The sequence below is a fragment of the Citrus sinensis genome, chromosome 3, assembly GCF_022201045.2.
Source record: "Citrus sinensis cultivar Valencia sweet orange chromosome 3, DVS_A1.0, whole genome shotgun sequence".
Taxonomy (NCBI): Eukaryota; Viridiplantae; Streptophyta; class Magnoliopsida; order Sapindales; family Rutaceae; genus Citrus; species Citrus sinensis.
Window position 1 is genome coordinate 2985865 of NC_068558.1, and position 20297 is coordinate 3006161.

General features: G+C 34.9%; 3 protein-coding genes across 6 annotated transcripts; 2 read left to right on the plus strand and 1 right to left on the minus strand.

Annotated features, from left to right (window-relative positions):
* Positions 1-1800: 1800 nt before the first annotated feature.
* LOC102615495 (polygalacturonase 1 beta-like protein 3) lies at positions 1801-3969 on the minus strand. Its single transcript, XM_006476700.4, has 2 exons — positions 3787-3969; positions 1801-3696 (listed from the first exon to the last, which is right to left on the minus strand). The coding sequence occupies exons 1-2, from the start codon at positions 3946-3948 to the stop codon at positions 1882-1884; spliced, it is 1977 nt and encodes a 658-aa protein (XP_006476763.3). The 5' UTR covers positions 3949-3969; the 3' UTR covers positions 1801-1881.
* A 3271-nt stretch (positions 3970-7240) lies between these two features.
* Positions 7241-11009, plus strand: LOC102615803 (E3 ubiquitin-protein ligase SIS3). Of its 2 annotated transcripts, none has more exons than XM_025099081.2 (10): positions 7241-7531; positions 7635-7673; positions 7802-7868; positions 7983-8056; positions 8483-8621; positions 8709-8801; positions 9022-9087; positions 9555-9674; positions 9870-9983; positions 10142-11009. In XM_025099081.2, exons 1-10 carry the CDS (start codon positions 7503-7505, stop codon positions 10676-10678), a joined length of 1278 nt encoding a protein of 425 aa, XP_024954849.2. In that variant the 5' UTR covers positions 7241-7502; the 3' UTR covers positions 10679-11009. The 2 variants fall into 2 exon arrangements, with proteins under 2 accessions (XP_024954849.2, XP_006476765.2); XM_006476702.4 differs by having other exon boundaries at positions 7244-7531; positions 10268-11009.
* A 2822-nt stretch (positions 11010-13831) lies between these two features.
* LOC102616290 (protein EXECUTER 2, chloroplastic) lies at positions 13832-20042 on the plus strand. 3 transcript variants are annotated; one of them, XR_008053391.1, is made up of 12 exons: positions 13832-14390; positions 14569-14685; positions 14775-14840; positions 15070-15176; positions 15248-15329; positions 15967-16662; positions 17158-17284; positions 17369-17532; positions 17636-17710; positions 18199-18291; positions 18887-19075; positions 19179-20042. XR_008053391.1 is itself a non-coding variant. In XM_025098926.2 (11 exons), exons 1-11 carry the CDS (start codon positions 14040-14042, stop codon positions 18887-18889), a joined length of 1881 nt encoding a protein of 626 aa, XP_024954694.2. In that variant the 5' UTR covers positions 13832-14039; the 3' UTR covers positions 18890-19179. The 3 variants fall into 3 exon arrangements, 2 of the variants coding, with proteins under 2 accessions (XP_024954694.2, XP_006476766.2); XM_025098926.2 differs by having other exon boundaries at positions 18887-19179; XM_006476703.4 differs by lacking the exons at positions 18887-19075; positions 19179-20042 and adding an exon at positions 18452-18820 and having other exon boundaries at positions 13836-14390.
* The last annotated feature ends 255 nt before the right edge of the window (positions 20043-20297 follow it).

The window sequence follows — 20297 nt, forward strand, 5'->3', positions numbered from 1 at the left end:
CGCACAATGAGTTACAAAACATGCGCACTTTATTTCTTTTCCTTTATTCTGTAGCAGAAGCAACTAAAATCAAATTCCTAATACACTGGTGGATTCTGTTTCTGTAGGCCATCCAATCTTTGAGCTATATAGGCCATGAGTATTTTAAACAGCACAAAACAGACCATACCCATCATGAATTAGATTTTGTTTTTATTCCTTCTACTCCGCGGCATATCAAAATTTAAATATCAAAAATAAAAAATATATATTTTGATGTGAATAAAAAAATTAATAATAAGATTTTTTTTGTATTTTATATGTTATTATAAGAAAATATTTATAAAATAATAAAAAATTACAAGAAAATATCTTATTATTAATTTTTAATTCAAAACATATATTTCTTATTTTTAAAACTTAAAATTTTAATTTCCCTGCATATGATTTATTTAATTTATAATAAATATAAATAAAAATATATTTAAAAATAAGAGTAATACTGTAATGGTGCGTTTACTTCATGGAATGAGAATGAGCTAAGAATAAGAGTGGGATAGAATGGGAGTGCGATTCCAATGTTTACTTAGTAACAAATAAATGAGAATGAGAATGTGCTGGAATGTCATTGATGTGTTTACTTAGCAAAATAAATAAGAACGAGAAATGAGAATGAGAATCAATTTACCAAAATACTCATAATATTAAATAATGTAATTTCATTAATTAGATACATGTATAAATATTATTATAAAAATGTTTTTAATTAAAAATAAAAATAAAATTAATAATAACTAAAATAATTTAATATTATAATATTAATAAAAATAATAATGACAATAATTAATAATAACTAAAATAATAAAGTTAATAAAATTTATTAATAATAATAATAATGACATTTAAAATAATAAAATTAATCGTAATTTGGGCGAGCGTAATTTGAAAAATATGAAAAAATTAGAGGGATACAAAAGTCAGTTCAGAGAATGAAAATCTCCATTTCCAATCCCCCATAGGAATGAGATTCTCATTCTTTATTCTCAATTTGTGTGGGACTCATACATTTTATTTTCATTCTCAAATTATATTTTGCTAAGTAAATATAGGTTTCATTTTCATTCACTAAATCCTCAAGTAAACACACTATAATATTGTGTTGTAAGGAGATTATTGGCTATTATCAAAGCAGCAAGAGAGAAAGTAGTATATATGATTTCAATAGAAAAAATTTGATAATCCCCTTTTCAGTTAATCCGAATTAATGTAGACACTACCCGACAAAGCGAAAGTATAGACAAAATTAAGAAGACATATTCTAGGAAAAAAACTTTTTAAAATAATATTGAAATATAAACAAATATATATAACTTGGTTTTGAATTTTGATCCCTTTTATATCTAACACCAATAACATATTTTTATCAAAAGCATACCAGAATTATTTAATTTACATAATTAAATAATACTGATCAAATCAAAAGTATTAAAATTGGTACTTAAAAACTTATATCTTAATAAAAAGATAAAAATCATACAATTTTTTTAAAATATAAATCGTTTGATCCCTTAAATAATGGAATTTAAGTAAAATTTGATGAGCGCTATGATATATAATTAGTTTTATTTTACTTATCAAAAGTTTTGAAATGATATATTATATGATCAATAATTTTGAAATGATATTATTAAATCTTCAAAAACTACATAAACAAACAAACCATCTAAAATCCGAAACTAAGATTTCAAATTCTTGTTTCTCAATGACAATAATTAACATGCTTAACGAAACCATGCAATTATTTTTTCTAAAAAAAAAAAGAAAAAAGAAAAAAAGAAAAAGTGAAGCGTGCAATTAAACAGAACCAAAACAAATAATTAAATGCTTAATAATAATCTCCTCTCAATCCGCAGAGGTCCAAGTCATGTCATTCTCGAAGATCCAGTGGCAGACTTCAATTTGTCCGGGCCCTGATCCAAGTGCCACGAATGCTCCATGTCCTGGGCTCCACGATGACGTGTCAATATGACAGATGGCAACCCCATGATTGATCTTGGCATTGCTCACCACATCAAGAACATCAGCCTCGTAAACCCTCACTTTTGGCACAGAGTGACAATAGTATAAAAGATAAGGATACAAACTCTGATGACACGACACTGATTTAGTCACTTTTCCACCGTTGATTCCGCTGACTGAACTGATCGTCACTCTTCGCTTTGACCCATTCGCATTTTGTGTCGTCCTTGCCACCACATTACGACCCAACACTGAGGTTGCAAAGTCGATCATGTCCTCGACCGAACCCACGCAACGCTTGGTCTCTCCCGGGCTCGGTGCCCTCTCGCACTCGGCCAGCGCGTTTAATATCACGCGCTCCATGCTCGAGTTGTCTCGTACACGAAAAATTTCCTTCAGCTGGGTTAACTGTGAGGTTGCAAACGGTAATTTAGACGAAATTGACCGGGGCAAGAATGACCTTCTGGGCATCTTATCCCTAATGTCGGGCATAACCATAACGTTCCCTTGCTTTAACATGGACTCCCTGAAGAATTTACCCGGTTCCACCCACCTATTTACAGAATTAGCATCACTACTTAAGTTTGTGTAACCAGCAAATGTGACAGGGACACCCTTGGTATATTCTTTGAACGAACGACCCATATCATAACTCTTAAACCCAATGGAGGTCCGACCCACAGATCCTTTCCCATATTCTTTGAACGTGTCATTTCCTAAATTAAATGTTTTGCCATAATTAGCAAAGTTAACTTTACCCGAATTTGCGTTCTTGGCATAAGATTGAAACGAATCATCACCTACATTGGCTCCATTTCTGTAACTTGTAAACCCAGCCACAGCCGAGTTAGCACCGATGCCGTAGCTTTTGAAGTTGTTATGTGGGTTGTTGCCAGACACCCCATAAGCTTTGAACGAGTCGTTTGCAGCATTCCCGGACTCCGCATAGCCCGTAAAACTGGAGCCAACAGTATTGGCACTATCAGCATAGCTAGTGAAATCAGTGGGGCCGGCATTGCCATTCTTGCCATAGCTCATAAACCCTTCAGCGCCCGAATTTGTGTCACTGCCGTAGCTTGTGAAACTGAGTTTGTGATTGTTACCGTCGGAGACGTAGCTGGCGAAGCGGAGATTCGGCACGTTGACTCGTTCAGCGTAGTTGGTGAAGCCACCCGAGCCTGCATTAGCATTGGCTGCGTAGCTGGTGAAGTTTTCATTAGCAACATTGCCATCTTTGGCATAGCTGGTGAAGTCTTCTGTGTGGCCGGTAGATTCTCTGCTGTATTTCTTGAAGGAGTCATTGGGGGTGTTGAGGGCTTGTGAGTAGTTCTTGAAGGAGTCGATCCCGCCGAGTTTCGAGTCGCCGTAGTTTGCGAAGTTTTTGTTAGAATAAACAGCAAAGCTGGCGTCTCGGATTGATGAGGAGGACTGGTCGTCGAACTCTAATGTGCATATCAAGTTGGCCAAGGAACAGAAGGCGGGGAGGTGTGAAGACAGGGTGTTTTGGGCGGCGAGTATGGTGAGTTTTGCCAGGTGAATGGCGTTTAGCGGGGACGCTTTGGAGAGAATAAATTCGGGCTTTGGGAGATTGTTGGAGATGTGGTTGTTCCAGTATCGAATTAATGAAGCTTTCGCCGTATATGGGTTCCCTCCAGTACTAGTACTTGAAACGCGATTAGTAACTCTTTCACAAGAAACCTGCAATATCAAACAATTAATGTATGTGTACATAAAATGGCATGCATATTGTAATTTAAGTGATCTGGAAAAACAAGATGAGATGCTTACATTGAAAGGTGAGGTCGATAAGAACAAGAAGATGAAGAAGAAAATAATAGTCATGGTGACTTCTTGAGTGTCTATCAGAGAAACGGAGAGAGAGAGGGGATTCGGTACGCGGCCTCTTTGAGGACTAAATAAGCAGCGGGGCCGACCTAGCTTTTTGAACATTTTCTTGTCCTTTTAGCGAAAGCTACGCCTTAGTGTTCATTTCACCAAATACTACTAAAGATAAAGATTGTAAGAGGTTGAGAGACAAATTTTTTTTTCTTTTTTCAAATACAAATTTAAAAGCTCAATTAATACAAAGATAGTAAATTAAAAAAATATAATTACAATAATCGAGAATTTATTTTATTTATAGAAATTAATTCAACCGATCAATAAATTGATTTTTGAATTGATCGCCAAACATTAAGCTGTTAATAAAAATGAGGTGATTTTCAGCTAACGGGTAGTTTTTCATATACATAAATAAAAAATCCTGAAATTTAAGAGGATGTGGAATTTAAGTCAATATCAGATCTCACATCTTAGCTTTAGCCTTTAGCACGGTAAAAGCAGTTACAATTCAAAGATCTCCTAATGAAAGAGAAGAGATTAAAAAAAGGGAGAAAATTTTAGAAACCACACATTTTGAGTAAGAAGACTCTCAATATCGGTGGGTGCCGTTTGACAGTGTCAAGGAAAATGGTGGCTGAATCTAGGGTTATGAAAAACCAGTTAATTACTTGACCTAGTGGGAGGATAAGCAGGGAACCTCTGCCATAACATGGTTTTCTCAAATCAAATGTGGGAAGTGGTGGAGTTTGGACTTATTTGAATCGGGAACACGACTATCGAAACACTGAGCAAGTAGTTAGAGTAAGCAAGCAGGTAAGCGAGCAAGATGATTTATAAATTGAACAATGTCTGTTGGATTTGAGGGAAAAGCCAAAATCATGTAGAAAATTCATAGTTTTGATGGTTTCTAGAATTTTTAATTTATAATAATTTTTTTTATAATACTACCAACACAGAGATGCTTCTCTTTTGACTTGAAAGACATATCCACAAGCAGTAGCATTTGAGAACTAGTGCAGTGTGGAACTCAGTAACCCCTATCTATCCCCATTATCTAGGAGGTCCACCCCACGTGTAGGTCACCGAAGTTTGCATTATTAAACATTAATGTTGGACATGGACGATAACAGCACGATTATAAAAATAAATATTATTGTTGTAATCTAGCAATTATCGTTATGCTTGTTTAGAATTATGGTAATTATAAATAAAAAATTATTCTATAGATATTTGCTGATGTAGTTTAGAAGTTAAATTATTTTTTAACTCATTTATAAGATGAAAAATATATAATTTTTTTAAATTTTTAATTTTGTACTTATTATCAAATTTTATCTATAGATATAATTCTTTGTTTTACAATAATTCTGACTTTTAATCCACCATACCTCAAACCCAACGATTAAGTCGTGCAATCAAATTGATGGTTGGTTGCTGTCTTTAACAGCGATGCCATAAATGAAAGTGGGGCAAAACAGCCGTAAAAATTAAATTGAAGTTTGAATAATGCCCACACCATTGTTCTTTTTTAAGGAGATATACCATGCCACTGCTATTTTTTCTATAATAATTAATAAGCGAATGTCTACAACCCAGTAGGATGTAGATGTAGAATTTGTTTGCGGTGTATATAATTGGAGTGAACGACAAAGACCCATAACTTTATGCCTATCAGGGACACATGGCTTAATAAACTTCAGTAGGCCCAATATAAGCTGGCCATCGAAACTTCATAAGAATTTAGGAAGGGAATTGGACTATTGGCACCCTCAAAAGTTTCTTCAAGCCCCCTTTATGCACGTACGATTTTAACCTTCAAAATCACGTTGAAGAGGCACAGACGCCCACATGTAAAAAAAACACTCGTAATTTTGTTTTTGTTAAAGTTCCTCTACACACTGATAACTTTTGACGTACACGCTTATATTCTAAACCTTGAATGAAATAAGGCTTCTTAAGTTTTTTTTTTTTTTTTTTAAATGAAATCATTTTTTAGCACCCCATAACTTTCGGCCGTGGTATGGCATAGAGCACATGGTGCTTTGACCAGTGGAAGCATGAAACTGGACAAGTTTTGCGGAGAGAGGAGATGGTTAGTGGGGCTTGAGTTGAGGGAAGTGGAAGGTCATTTTTGAGGGGTGTAACTAATGTAAATAGCGTCATTATTCTTCTTCGCTCAAGTGACGACTGAGTGACTAAAGCTGATTTCTGCCCAATTTATGAGCTATCAGTTCTTACCACAAATGAACTGCTAGGATATTACATAATTAATTTTGCAGCAGCTTTCTGAGCATTGCACATGAAGCTGTTTCATGTTCTTCGTCTTATGTTTTTTTCTTTTGCCATAGACCTTGTTTTCATCTTCACATGTGGTGTTAGATGGATCAACCACAACCAGACTGCAAAACCCACGACATGTCTATTTTTTAAATTTTTTTTTTGTTAACCACGGGATATTTTAGGGAGGGCCCTAATTGTGGGAAGCATCTTTAAACATGTACCACAACTCAGATTAGAAGTGTCCGCTCAAATCGGGAGGCACAAGTTCTCCCAATAAAAGCAACTTCCCTGCGATTTGAAATAAAAAGCAAACTCAGTCAAATCACTTAAGAAGACCCCATTACTAATGGAGCCGATACTTTGTTAGTACCCACAGCATGTCTATGTGTGCGCGTGTATACTCTCTCTCTCTCTCTTTCTATATATATATATGGCTGCTTACGCCTAACTAGGCTTCAAGTTCAACCATCTTTTTCAATTGGCCAGAATGAAATTGAAAGCAACAGCAAATTGACCCGTCAGCGATTGTGTATAAACCCATTAACATCAAATCAACTCAAATTGGCTCTATTTTATGCTTTTTAACTCCTAGTCCCAATCAATTAGTACATGCTACACAACAAAATACTTTCAATATTATCGAAACCCAAAGTTCATAGATTAAGCCAACATGACACGCACGCTATATATACAGTAGTAATTATTCATTTTACAATTTGCTATATAGTATTACAGTTATATATAAATATCTGCTCTTGGGTCTTCTAGTTGTTGTACCCATCCATCCACATTAATTCTTCCTTTATTCTTAAAACAGCTTTCAATATCTTTATTTTATTTTATTTTTTATTTTATCACATTCGTTGTTTATGATTTATTGGGAATTAAAATTTAACAAAAGTTAATCCAATAAAACAAGGTTGAGTAAATTTAACAAATTCGTATCAAACACGCCAGCAAAATCGTTACACGTGGCAGCCATTAGCCGCCCTGCAAATCTCGTCCGTCCGTCCATACACAGATCAAATTCCACGTGCATTGACTATGGCATGAGCACACATTCTTCCAAAAAAGCATAAAACACGTCACCAAATCACGCCCACTAACTCCGTCACCAAACGGCGTAAACTCCTGTATGCTCGTCCGGTTCTTACAAGTCCCTCTCTTCTCTCTCTCTCTCTCTCTACCAGTTCAGTTCACTTAATTGATTCTTCCCAAAAAGTTCAATTTCATGAACCGAATCCTACAAGATTTCCTTATTTTCAACTTTGCCCTTCGATTTTGGTTAAAATAATAAAAAAAAATTTTGTGTTGTCAAATGAGGATTGACTCTCAAAGATTGATGATCCCATTCTACTTCTAGGGTTTCAATTTGACGAAGCATGGCCATAAGAGGCGTTGATTTCAAGTGGTCGGTTTTAATCTTTTCTTAATTAATTAGTCAATTTGAAATTCTTTTCTTTCCTTTTCACAAAAAAAAAAAAAAAATGAAATGTGAAGGTTTGTGATTGCAGGTACGATGGATTTTTCTTGTCAATGCTTGCGACCAGTGTGTATCCTTTTTTTTATTTTTTTATTTTTTAAATTCATTATAGCTCTGTTTGGTTTCCGAGAACATGCAGGGAAATGAAAGTAATAAAGTTTTAAGCGGGTGTTTTCTTTACTATTATGTTGCTAATAGAATCATTGTTGCGATTAATTGGAAGCGTTATCATCTTTGTACATATCCGTTGCACATATGGATAGTGGTGGGTTTCTGAAACTTCGAAGAATTTTTATCAATTCGATTTTGCTTTTTTAATGGTTTTGATTCTTAATGAGAATGTTTTATAATAATTGATGGATTACTGTTGTTTCTTCAGGTTGATTATACGACTGTGTTTGTTTTTCGCTTGTTGATGTTTGTAGATAATGGACTGGCTTCTGGAATGGGATTGTAAGTGTTCTATCATTAATTGTTTTATGATGAGTATATTTTGCTTATTGGAACACGTCTGCCAATGACATAAGTTCAACTTGAAACTTTTAAGCAAGGTATTTGTAATACCACATTACTTCAAATGAGATGCGAAATTTACACCTGTACCACCTTTAGTGGGATCATCGAGGAATTTTAGCTGTTTGTTAGAGACATTTTGTTATTACAATGAGCAATGATTGTCTTGTGGCTATTAATGCTTGGATTCAATCAGTCTTCGTTCAGTTTCTTATTTAAATATTATTATTTACTATATTTTATACAATTCGAAAAAAACAATTTCCAAACGTTGTTTTTTATTCTCTTCTTGATTGGAAGTGCAGTTGTTTCACATAGCGGAATTTTGCAGAATAAGTGATCTTTTCTTTTTTGATATGCTTTTAGGGATCTTGGGTGGCAGCAGAGGTATGCTCGTTTTTGTGGAAGAGTAGTGGTTCTTTCAATTCTATCACTGCTACTTTATCCATTTCTTTGGGCTTGGACTATAATCGGCACCTTGTGGTTCACAAGTGCGAGAGATTGTGTAAGTATTTCATTTTCCAATTTTTTTAGGGTACATTCATTTGCCAACTCTTCTAATTCATGAAACAATGATGTTTGACTCTTGCAGTTGCCTGAAGAGGGTCAGAAATGGGGTTTCCTTATTTGGTTGCTTTTCAGCTACTGTGGACTGCTTTGCATTGCCTGCATGTCTATGGGAAAGGTCAGTTACACTTTCTGCACTTTGTGTGTGATTGTCATTACACTCTGCTGTAACCTACTTCTGGGCCTTGATTGAACCTTCACTTATTGGTTTTCGTTATTTCTGATCTCACTTCCTCTGCTTACCTCATGTGACACCTTAGGTATACAAAATAGACTGGTCATTTTTACATTTGCAAGTATATGTTTTCGTCCTTATTCTTTGAATTCCACTTTTGCAGTGGCTGACACGAAGGCAAGCTCACTCAATACGTGCTCAGCAGGGGATTCCTGTTTCAGAATATGGGGTAAGTTTGAATATTTCTTGCATACTGGGTTTGAAATGCATGCTCTTCAGGTTTGGCTATCATTGATTAGTGTGGTTTTGATCTGGTACTTCAATAAGCTAAATTAGATGTAAATGCGATGGTCACTCATCATTTTGCTTTGTGTTAAAAAAAAAAAGCTCTGTTAGTTATTATTTTATTCCTTTTCTTTTTCGTCGGGGAGTTTTAGCAGTAACAAAATTCTTTCTCCATGTTCCCCATGTGGCTGATTAGTGCAAACAAAGTTCTGAATTTGACCTTAGTTTTGTTTGATAGTCCTTGAATTTTTCTTGATTTAGTTTAACTACAAATACCTCTTAGGGTGGTGCAAGATGTCTGGAGTTCTGATCTTGCGAGCGTGGGTGGGAAGGGGATTTGGTTTTCATTCATGCAACACCTGATAAAGGAGGGGAAAAAAACTTGAATTAAACCACTTACTGTTTATTCAGGTTTTGCTTGACATGATCCGAGTACCAGAGTGGGCATTTGAAGCTGCAGGGCAAGAGATGAGAGGCATTGGCCAAGACACAGCTGCATATCATCCTGGACTTTATCTGACTGCAGCTCAGGTGAGTCCCACATCACCAAGAATAAGAACTGAATTTTCCTTATATTTTGGGGTTGTACTGGCTATATTTGTTTCCTTTTGCATACAGGTCTCCCATTTTAGAAGTATTGTAGCCATTTATCTCATTATTATTATTATTATTATTTTGATCTGTTTTGGGTTCTGATGGCTTGGGATTTTCTTTTGTCATTCATAGAGAGAAGCTGTGGAGGCACTCATTCAGGAACTTCCAAAGTTTAGGTTAAAGGCTGTACCAACTGATTGTAGTGAATGCCCCATCTGCTTGGAAGAGTTCCATGTGGGAAATGAGGTAAAAATTTCTTTTTTGTCCATTTTTTATTCTTCATGTAGTGTAAGCGATTTTACATATCTTAGATGTGGCATCGAACATTAGAATTCTTGCTCCTTAGGGTGCAATATTTCTCATCCACTAAATGGATTATAGATTCCATATATTCTGGGAAACAGTGGCAAGCAGATGTAAAATTTTACCCTTATGGATTCACAAGTCACAAGCCTCTATGCAAACTCGTACACGCATTGATGTTTTTAAAAGAGCACATGAGCACAAGTCTTTTCTTGGAAGTGTTGCAGGTTCGCGGCTTGCCTTGTGCTCACAATTTTCACATAGAATGCATTGATGAATGGCTTCGACTGAACGTGAAGTGTCCTAGGTGCCGATGCTCAGTCTTCCCAAACCTTGACCTCAGTGCTTTATCCAATCTCCGCACTGCTGATTCCGAAAGGTCATCTGCCAGCAGTGTGGTGACAACCACTCGGTATGTAAGAACCCAACCTTCCAGCCAGAGCTATTTGGTGAGAATGCAGGGTCTGCTCAGCCCAGTCCATATGGGAAATACAAGGTTGCCCAATGACACAGATATTGCTCTTCAAACTGTTGAGAATGGAGGAGTGTTGTCTGCAACTCAAAATCGGATTGCCATGGGGCCATTTTCTTCAACTGGGCGTGTGCTTGTTAATCCTTCAACCCAATCTCAACACTGAACTGTCAAGTCAGATTCTTGCTGACAATTTTTGCTACATATTCTTCTAACCTAGAGCTGTGAGAAGCGAGGTGGTCTCTGCCCATGGCTATTGCGTTGATGATTATAATGGCAACTCAATAGTAGGAAAAGATTTATGAGTGAAGCGATTGGTACGTGGAGTTCTGAACTGTACAATTGCTATGATGGCAGCATCGGCTCTGATGATAACCCTCGGACGATAGTTTTTTGTTTTGTGTAGTTTATGGCCCAGCCTCACAAGGATTTATCCTTCATATTGTAAAGATTCATCGCTGATTTTCTTCGTGCAAATTATCCATCAACCGTCCAAACTTTTTTTTTTTTTTAAAATACACAAATACGTTTTTTTGTGCAGAATTTCACCCGATGTTAATAATGTTTTCCACTCATCCTTTTCACTTTAACATATGATCAAATAATTTTTTTACCCTCAAACATAAAATGATTGTTTGTCTTAATTAAACATCAAATAATTATTTTATCCTTAAATATTAAGTGAATAACTTACTTTTAAATATTAAATGACTATTTTACCCTATTTCAACGCCCAAAAAAAATCATATTTTATTTTATTAATAAATAAACTTCTTTTCTTTTCATCTGTTATTCTCGGCTTCTTCTTTTCTTCTTCTTCGCTTTTTCTTCTTTGCTGCTGGTTCTTGAATGTGAAAGCAGCCACAGTAGCGGTTTCAGCCCGGCAACAAGTGGCAGTAGCGTCAGCTCGAAGCTGCCGCGTTGAACCACCTCATGCGCCGCTACTTTTTTATTTCTTGAGGGTTTGGTCTTCTTGTTCTAAATTTTCACGGGTCATTTGAGTATTTTGTGTTCCAGAATTTGATTGTTATAAACTTTAAAAGAAATGATTGTGTTTATAAAGTTTGGGTTAATGTTTAATGCTTGTGATCTTATTGCCAAAAGCTAAAATTTGTGAAGAAGTTCGAAATTTAGGATATAGAAGCAGAAATTAGATCTTAGAAATTTGGATTTTTGGCAGCAAGGAGCTGAACTTAGTGAAGAAAATTGGTTGTTTGGTTGAATGGGGATTGGATTTCTTTCTGAGTTCAAGGTTGTCTAAGATAAGTTTACGATGATTTCTGTATTCTGGAAGTGCGAATCAAAATTATTTATTTTTAAGAGGAAAATACAAGAATAAAATCTTTTTAGGATCAGTAGTTGACATATATGCCCTTTCCATTGTTAACTTAAACGACTGAAACGACATGATCTTCACCTTTTTACTGTTTGGCTAATAATGTCATCGCGATTTTATCAGAGTTCAAACAATAGTGGAGTTAAACGATTTTCAGAACTTCGTGTGAATTGTGGAAAAGAAAAAAAAGTGTTTTGTCTATTTTTTGAAAAGTTTAAAAAATTAAGTGGTCTGGGCTTAATTTTTTTAATCATATTTTTAATAACAATATCCGATAATAATGATTTTAATTTTTGAGGAAGTATTATTTGTCATTTGGATCTATTTTCCTGCTTCCGCCCAAAAAAAAAAAAAAAAGATTATTTGATAACGTGTCACAAAATCAATTGTTTTTGACGATAAATTAAGTGTATATAAACGGAATATACTAACTTCAACGATTCCTTTGATTCATCGCGCCATTAATATCAACGGAAAATGAACTATGAAGAAAAAAAAAATTACTTTCTTAAAAGAAGTTTTATTTGTTTAAAAATATTAAATTGTTTATCAATTAGAAGCACAATACTGTAAGACAAAGAGAGAGAACAAGTAAGAGACCCAACAATAATCTAAAGATTATTTTTATTAATTATCAAGTATATACAAGTAAAAAGTAAAGACCACCTTTTATAGTGATGTAATCATATTGAAGTAATAAAATAATCATAAGGTAAGAGACAATGATTCCTAATTTAGGAGATCATGAGAGTTGATGTAAAGATAAAAGTTTGGTAATGAGAAGATAAATTGCGTGCTTTATCCCTTGTTTATGAAACTATGAGAGTTATGAAAGATAAAAGGTTGGTAATGGGAAGATAAATAGTACGCAAGGGGCTGAACTTAGTGAAGAAAATAGGTTGTTTGATTGAATGGGGATTGGATTTCTTATATTTAGAAAAGTAGAGTACATTGTTCATTTATATCTTATGGAGGTGCAATTACCTCATTAGAACCTTATTAAGAAAATCTCGATGGGACAAAAGCCTAGTGAAAGGAAAAGAGCACTTAGTCCACCATATCAATAACTCCTCTTGTTAAATACACTCACTCCTAAAATGATATGGGTGCTTTAATGATTAATTATACTTTGTAGTAATATTTTGGTAAAACAATCTACAAGGTCAACACCATCTTTTAGAAGCATGAATATATAAAATAAATTAGAGGCAAAATCATTTTAATTGAAGAATATCACCGTGTATATATATCGTATATTCATAATTTTTCTGATCTTCTTGAATGAAACCAAACTTTGGCACTCGTCTGGGGAAGAATGTGATATACTTTTCACACTATTTTTATATTTTCAAGTTTATGCAATATTTTATTTACAATTAAGCAAATTTTCCAATGCCTTTGTAGGCGCAAGTTGGAATAAAATACGATACTTCAGGACCAAGTCATATACATTAAATTCTAAAATAGAACAAATTTTTTAATATGAAATAAGTATTTATATAATATTAGCATTCCACTTAATAAATTGCAACCTATAAATTTGAAAAAAAATTCTTTCATTTGAGGATTTTTTTCTTAAATTTTATTTTTAAAAGAAATAAATTCACAATCTCTTCAAAAGTCTTTTCATAATGAAATCATTAACACGTTTTGCAGAGATTACAAATTTAATTTTAATTTTTAATAACATCACATAGCAAATTGGGTAAAAATGTATCCTACTTATAATAAATTTTGTCAATTGATTATATTTTATAAGCCTAGATTCGTATTATATACACAAATATGATTATGGATTTATCAATTAACATATAAGGTGCAAGCCATATTATTTATTATTTCAGGTGCTGCCGCATAAGTCAAGGACAAATTATACAGCGGAGGGTAAAAACTTTCGTTTAATTTGTTGTGTGAACATTACCTGTAAACTGTGAAGTGACATTGATGCGTGAATGTTGGTGAATAGTGCATCACATTAATGGGTCAAATTATTTCTTTCTTCTAATAATAATCGAAGGGAAAAAAACTCTCCAAAAATCATCCGGCGAGGAGGGGATTCTATCCATTGGCATAAAACAAACGAACAAGAAATTGAAACACTCACTTGTCACTTCCTCACCACCATTCTCTAATCTGCATATTCCCATTCCCCGGAAAAGCAAAGAGAGTTTAAGAGAGTAGATAGAGGGAGATGATAATAACAAATAATGGATGGGGCATAACGCCAGCGACTCAAACTCAACTGAGGAGGAGGCCGCCGCCGCCCCGCTTTCAGTGTCTGGATTTGTCCGTCAAGAAATCATCCACTCCCACCAGTAGTTTGAGCTTCGTATTGGGTTGTTACAGTTTCCCGTCTTCTTCCAAATACAAGAAAGTCAAGCACCCGCTTCCACAACCCTTGTGTTGTCTTTGTAGCGACAATACTCACAGTACCAATACTAACAACACCATTTCTTCTTCTTCTTTGGATTGGGATTGGAATCGATGGACTCGCCACTTCTCTGAAATCGAACAAGCTGAGAGCTACGCCTCTCTTCTCAAGGTACCCTTACCCCTACCCCATGTCTTTTCTTTATTGCTATTATATTTTCCTCAATTTTTACCTGTTTCTTAGTTTTTTTTTAAAATTGTTATTAGCTAACTTTTTTTAAAAAAATTATTAATTGTTTGAATATAATAAACTTAGAAATTTAAATTTGAAACTTATTTTTGCTCTGTAGTTTCAACTGGAAGATGCTATTGAGAGGGAAGACTTTGAAGAAGCCGCTAACTTGAAAAACGCCATTGCAGAAGCTGCTTCTAAGGATACTGTGGCAGAAATAATGGCTCAGCTGAAGGTTTAATATTACTATATGAGGTCCTTGATATACTACATGCATGCGTAATCTCTCGTTTTGTCATCTGATTTCTTGCTTTTTTTCTGCAGAATGCGATTGATGAAGAGCGATATCATGATGCTTCAAGGTTGTGTAGATACACAGGAAGTGGACTGGTAATCTTTTCAGCCTTTATTGCCTACTATCAAAACCATGCTTATGCAGTCTTTTAGAAATTTGTTAAATGGATTCTCTTCCCATGCATGAAGCATGTTCACATACTTTGTTGTGATGGCTACTGAGTGATTTCATTAGCTGTTTGTTTTGGCTATGGACCTTCCCGAACTGGACCTGAAGATGAAGCTATCATTAATGTTAATTATTATTGTTTTCATGTCTTGGAAGGTTGGCTGGTGGGTGGGCTACTCTAAGGACTCTGATGATCCCTTTGGCAGACTAATACAAATAAAACCTGGCGTTGGCAGATTTGTTGCCCGGAACTACAGCCCAAGGTATAAATATTTCTGGCTCTGGATAATATATTCTATATTCGGCGATTGTTAGTAACTATCGTTTGCTACAGACAGTTGGTGTCTGCATCTCCAGGAACTCCACTATTTGAAATTTTCGTGGTCAAAGATAATGAGGAATCATACGTCATGCAGGTGAAGTACTGTTTGTTTGGATTGTAGCAAATTTACGATACTGTTTATGTCAAATTCACATGTTGTAGACAAGCCACTGGTTAGATTTCCTGCTGGTTTAATTGACGGAACCATTTTGTGCGTGTGCCTAGTTTAACATGAATTAATATAGAGAAATGAGACTTGAGATGGTTCTTACTTCATTTATGTTCATTTGCTTCTGTCATTCACCATTAGACAAGTTCAAAAACCCGCATCATGCATTCCATACTGTATACGCTATACCGATAGGATGCTAGGTGTTCCTACTTAAAAACTGATCTTTATTATGTTTTAAATGTTTTCTCATTATCAAATTCCTGTAGAATAAATCATTAGCATAGCTACAATATGGAAGACTGTAAAACCTTAGCAGATGTAGAATAGTTGTAAGGAGTTGCAATGATTCACTGGGCCACATCACGAAAGCCTTAATTTGTGTATTGTACACTTGGGTCCTGAATATTGGGCTTCAGCAATTTGACTCTTTGGGATTTGACCTGGATAATTTTGTCTGGGATATTTAAGCACAGCTCTAGACTTAATAGATGTTTAGTAGTTTTGCAATGTGAGAAATTCATATTTGACATTTGGACACCAATGCTGTATCTGTTGGCAGGTAGTACATTTGAAGCAAGCCAAGGGGAGTTCAACAAACTCTACAAGTTCTCCTTCGAAGTCCACTAAAAGTCCATCCACTTCCGAAGTTGAGAATGCATCAGTAGTAGATGTTCAGGGAACCAAAGTTAAGGAAGAGAGAAGTGATGAGAAAGGCATCAATATTGAGGGAGTAACTGAGGAAGGAATAAAAAGTGTAATAAATTTTCTTAAAGAAAAAATTCCAGGATTGAAAGTAAAAGTTATGAACATCGATATTACTGCAGAAGTGACAGATGATGCCGATTCCTTGAAGCAATTAATTCAAGATGGTGAGGAGGCAGAATCTAGTGATTCTGAAGGTGAGGTTGATGATATTGAAGAGATTCAGCCTGATGAGGTTGCTCTTGAAGGAGCCAATGAGGCCTCAGAAGATGAAAAGGAACTGGATACAAAGGTTTTCATTGGTGGGGTTGTACATAACAATGAGGATGCTCCCACCAAGGATGAGTATGTACGTATGCCAGCTGATGTTAAAGATTTGGAGAAAGATTCTTTTGTGTTACATGTTCCTGCAAAAAGTCTTGATTATGATCACACTGGAGAAAGTAAAATGTCTAAGCTGAAAGTAGCTGCCTTAGCAGCTCAAGGTGTTTCAGAGCTTATGCCTTTTGATGTTGCAAAGGCATTTTGGAGTTCTGACAAAGCCTCTTCAAAGGTGAGATAGAGATTTACTCGTTAAATTTAGGAAGCTGTGATGGCATCTTTCACTGCTAATTGCTATTATTGATAAAGTTTATAAATGAATACAGTAAAAAAGAGGTTTAATCTGAAGCACATGAAGCATATGTAGATTTTTGAATTTATTCTTATAATTTCATTCTCTTGGTACATAATAATGTAAAAGAATACCTTATGTTTATGCCATTTATTGATCTTTTGTCATAGTTTTGATTAACTGTTTCAGCAGCAGAATGGTTCTACTCTGAAATAAATTGGAAAGTGAAATACTATAATATCTTTTAATAAATCTTGGATGCTAGTGATATCTTATTCATAAATTTCGGATTCTAGTTGGAAAACTAAAAAAATCTCTTGATGTGCTGATATTCAATTAAGAAGTGCTGATATTCAATTAAGAATTATGTCTGCACTTTGAAAAGTGTGAGACAATGATTATGATCAAGTTGATTATCTGTTAACATCATCTTAGGTTTCTAGAGATGTGCGTGAAGTCTTGAAACTTGCAGTCAGTCAGGCGCAGAAGCAGAGCAGACTATCTGAGTATACAACCTTTAGTCGAATCAACACTTCCGAAGGAGATTTAGATCCATTTGATGGTGAGTATTCTTACTGGATTTATGTGTTTATGGATGTGTATTCTCTTTCAATTCGTAAAATTGAGATCTTTTGGTTGACTGTAGGACTGTATGTTGGAGCGTTCGGCCCTTACGGCACTGAAGTTGTACAATTGAGGCGAAAATACGGTCAATGGAGTGGTGAGGGTGAGAAGTCTTCAGATATGGAGTTTTTTGAATACGTGGAGGCTGTAAAACTAACTGGGGACCTTAATGTTCCTGCTGGTGAGGTTAGTATCTTTTAACTGGGACCTATTTGTTTGGAAAGTGTTGGTTAGGTGCTCATGTAATGGAAAGTTTTTTTTCTAATCATTAAACTTTTGGGATGCTTAGGTGACATTTCGGGCTAAAATTGGGAAAGGGAGTCGCCTCCCTAACCGTGGGAAGTTTCCAGATGAGTTGGGTGTGGTAACTCTCTCCCCCCCTCTCTCGTTTTCTTTCATGTATGTGTGTGTGTGTAATTTCTCTTCACTATTTTGTTGCTTTGTGTAAGAAATAGCTATATGTTGATATTTCCATTCATGGGCATGAACAACATGCACAATTTCGACATGTCAAGTTTATGGAATTGTTGGGTTATGTACCTTTTTCTTTTTCTTTAGTTGAGGAGTGGGAATTTGGTTTTTGGAGTGGGAATTTGGTTTTTGGACTTGTATGTTTATGACCTCCCTTGTAAGTTTCAAGAGTACAGTTTATTTGTTTTCCTTTCCACATGTATATGTAGTGAATATGAGGCTTTATGGTTAACAAATTCAACCCCGTTTTTGGTCATACTTGTTATGACTTATGGAGTACAAGTGCAGTGAAAATATCTTAGAATTTGTAATACTCTGTAGCTTCTACTATTGTTGGTTTAGGTTACAGACAGTGAACTAATTGTAAGCTACTTTGTCCAGGTTGCTAGTTACAGTGGTCAAGGAAGAATAGCAGACTTTGGGTTCAGAAATCCTAAATGGGTTGATGGTGAACTTCTTCAACTCAACGGCAAGGTAGTTTAACAAGATTTTCGTTAATGTTTGGTTGCCTTTATTCTCTATGCTACTCTGATAATGGCTAACAAAACTTCTTGTTTTAGTATTTGGATGCATCTGTAGGAAGTCTTGTCTTTTACTGGTTCTAGATAAATCTGTGTTTATGCTTTTTCTGTAGGGGATGGGACCATACGTCAAAGGCGCAGATCTTGGTTTCCTTTACGTTGTCCCTGAGCAAAGTTTCCTTGTGTTGTTTAACCGTTTAAAGCTGCCAGACTAAGCCATCTGGTTAATATTTGGTTAACTCAAAATCACCTATGATACAGCTAATATTAGATGCGATGCGAGTACTTTCGTATACAGCAGCTGAAAATGAGAGTTTGGTTCTCTGTCTTTTGGTATTTATCGTATCTCTTTGGTTCCCCACTTTTTTCAAGGTTTTGTATATCATTTTTGTTACCTGACCAAAATATGTAGACAGCCTATAATTCAATACCCGAATGGCCTTTCTCCTAGTAATTATTCATTGCTTTTGGAGGTTCTCTTAGGATCTTGCGTAGCATCTTTTTCCTGTGGTTCTTGTGATTATTTATCAATACTTTTTGTGTATCAGTAATTTATAAGTTATATCTGAGGATGCTCGTGCGTTTGCATCTTCCGATTGCTTGGAAGCATCAGTGAATCATTGAGGAACATAAGCGTGTGAACTGGACCATGTAAGCTTAAAGAGATCAACTTTGGAATGAAAAAGCAGAGATAAATTTTCTGTGGATCCATAAAGTAGAAAAAGCAAAACATAATGGTGATTACTTTTTGTTATTGAAGGCATTAAAGGCATGATCTTTAATCTTTGCTTGTTTCTTTTTGGTATATACTTACTTTTGGAATTGAATACCCTCTAACAGATATCAGGTGGGCTCGGCAATCTCCATTATAGCACAGAAATTTCTTCTTATAGTTGTCTTTATATATCAATATTATTGATAGTATTTTTTAAAAAAAAAAAAGAGAAAAAAAGAAAGAAGGAGAAGAGTTTCTGGAGGAATTTGTGAAAGGAAATGATAGCCCACTCTTAAAGAAATGTGAGGGAACTTTTACCTGTTCCACATTTTAAAGTTCCCCAACGAAAGCTTGCGACGATGATAGAGAATCAAATCCACTTTACACTTTGTTGCTTTTTCTGATTTTATTTTACTTTTATTGGGTTATCAGCTGCACCATGCATGCTTCCATTATGGAATATTTTTTTTTTTTGGTCCCTATAAATTGTCCGTTGATGATTACCATTAGGGTTGGCAATGAGACGAGATGGGATGAGATTTATCAATTTCAGTCCCATCCTGTATATACAAATGGGATAAAAAAATATCTCAATTTCGTCTCTATATTTTTTTTGGGATAAAAATATGTTCTAATTCCGTCCCAAAAGATATGGAATCCTGTGGGATCCCATCCCAATTGAAAAAATTTTCATTCTTAATCGGTAATGAGACGGGATGGGACGAGATTTGTCAATTCCACTCTCGTCCCGCATATGTAATTGGGATAAAAAAAAGTTTCAATCCCGTCCCTAAATTTTTTTATGGGACAAAAATATATCTCAATCCCGTCCCAAATGAAATGGGATCCCGCAGGATCCCGTCCCATCGGGAAAAATTGCTATCCTTAATTACCATATTAGAAAAAGAGTAATGATATAGCTATAAATTTTTCTACAAATTTATTTTGTACAAATGGATGTTGTATGATAAAATTGATTGAATTAAATATCTCTTATTCTACATTATTTATTTTTATTATTTTATATTTTTATTCAACCAATGAATTAATGCTACATCAGTTTGTATAAAAATTTATGGCCGTATCATTACTCTATTTTATACATGAAAAAATAAATGAAAAAGAAATAACAAACCTCAGCAGCGAACTGAAAAATCTTTTAGAAAATGTTAATCTATTCTCCAAAACCTACGATAATAATTTACTTATTTATATATTATAAAAGTGGATGTGATCATGTGAAT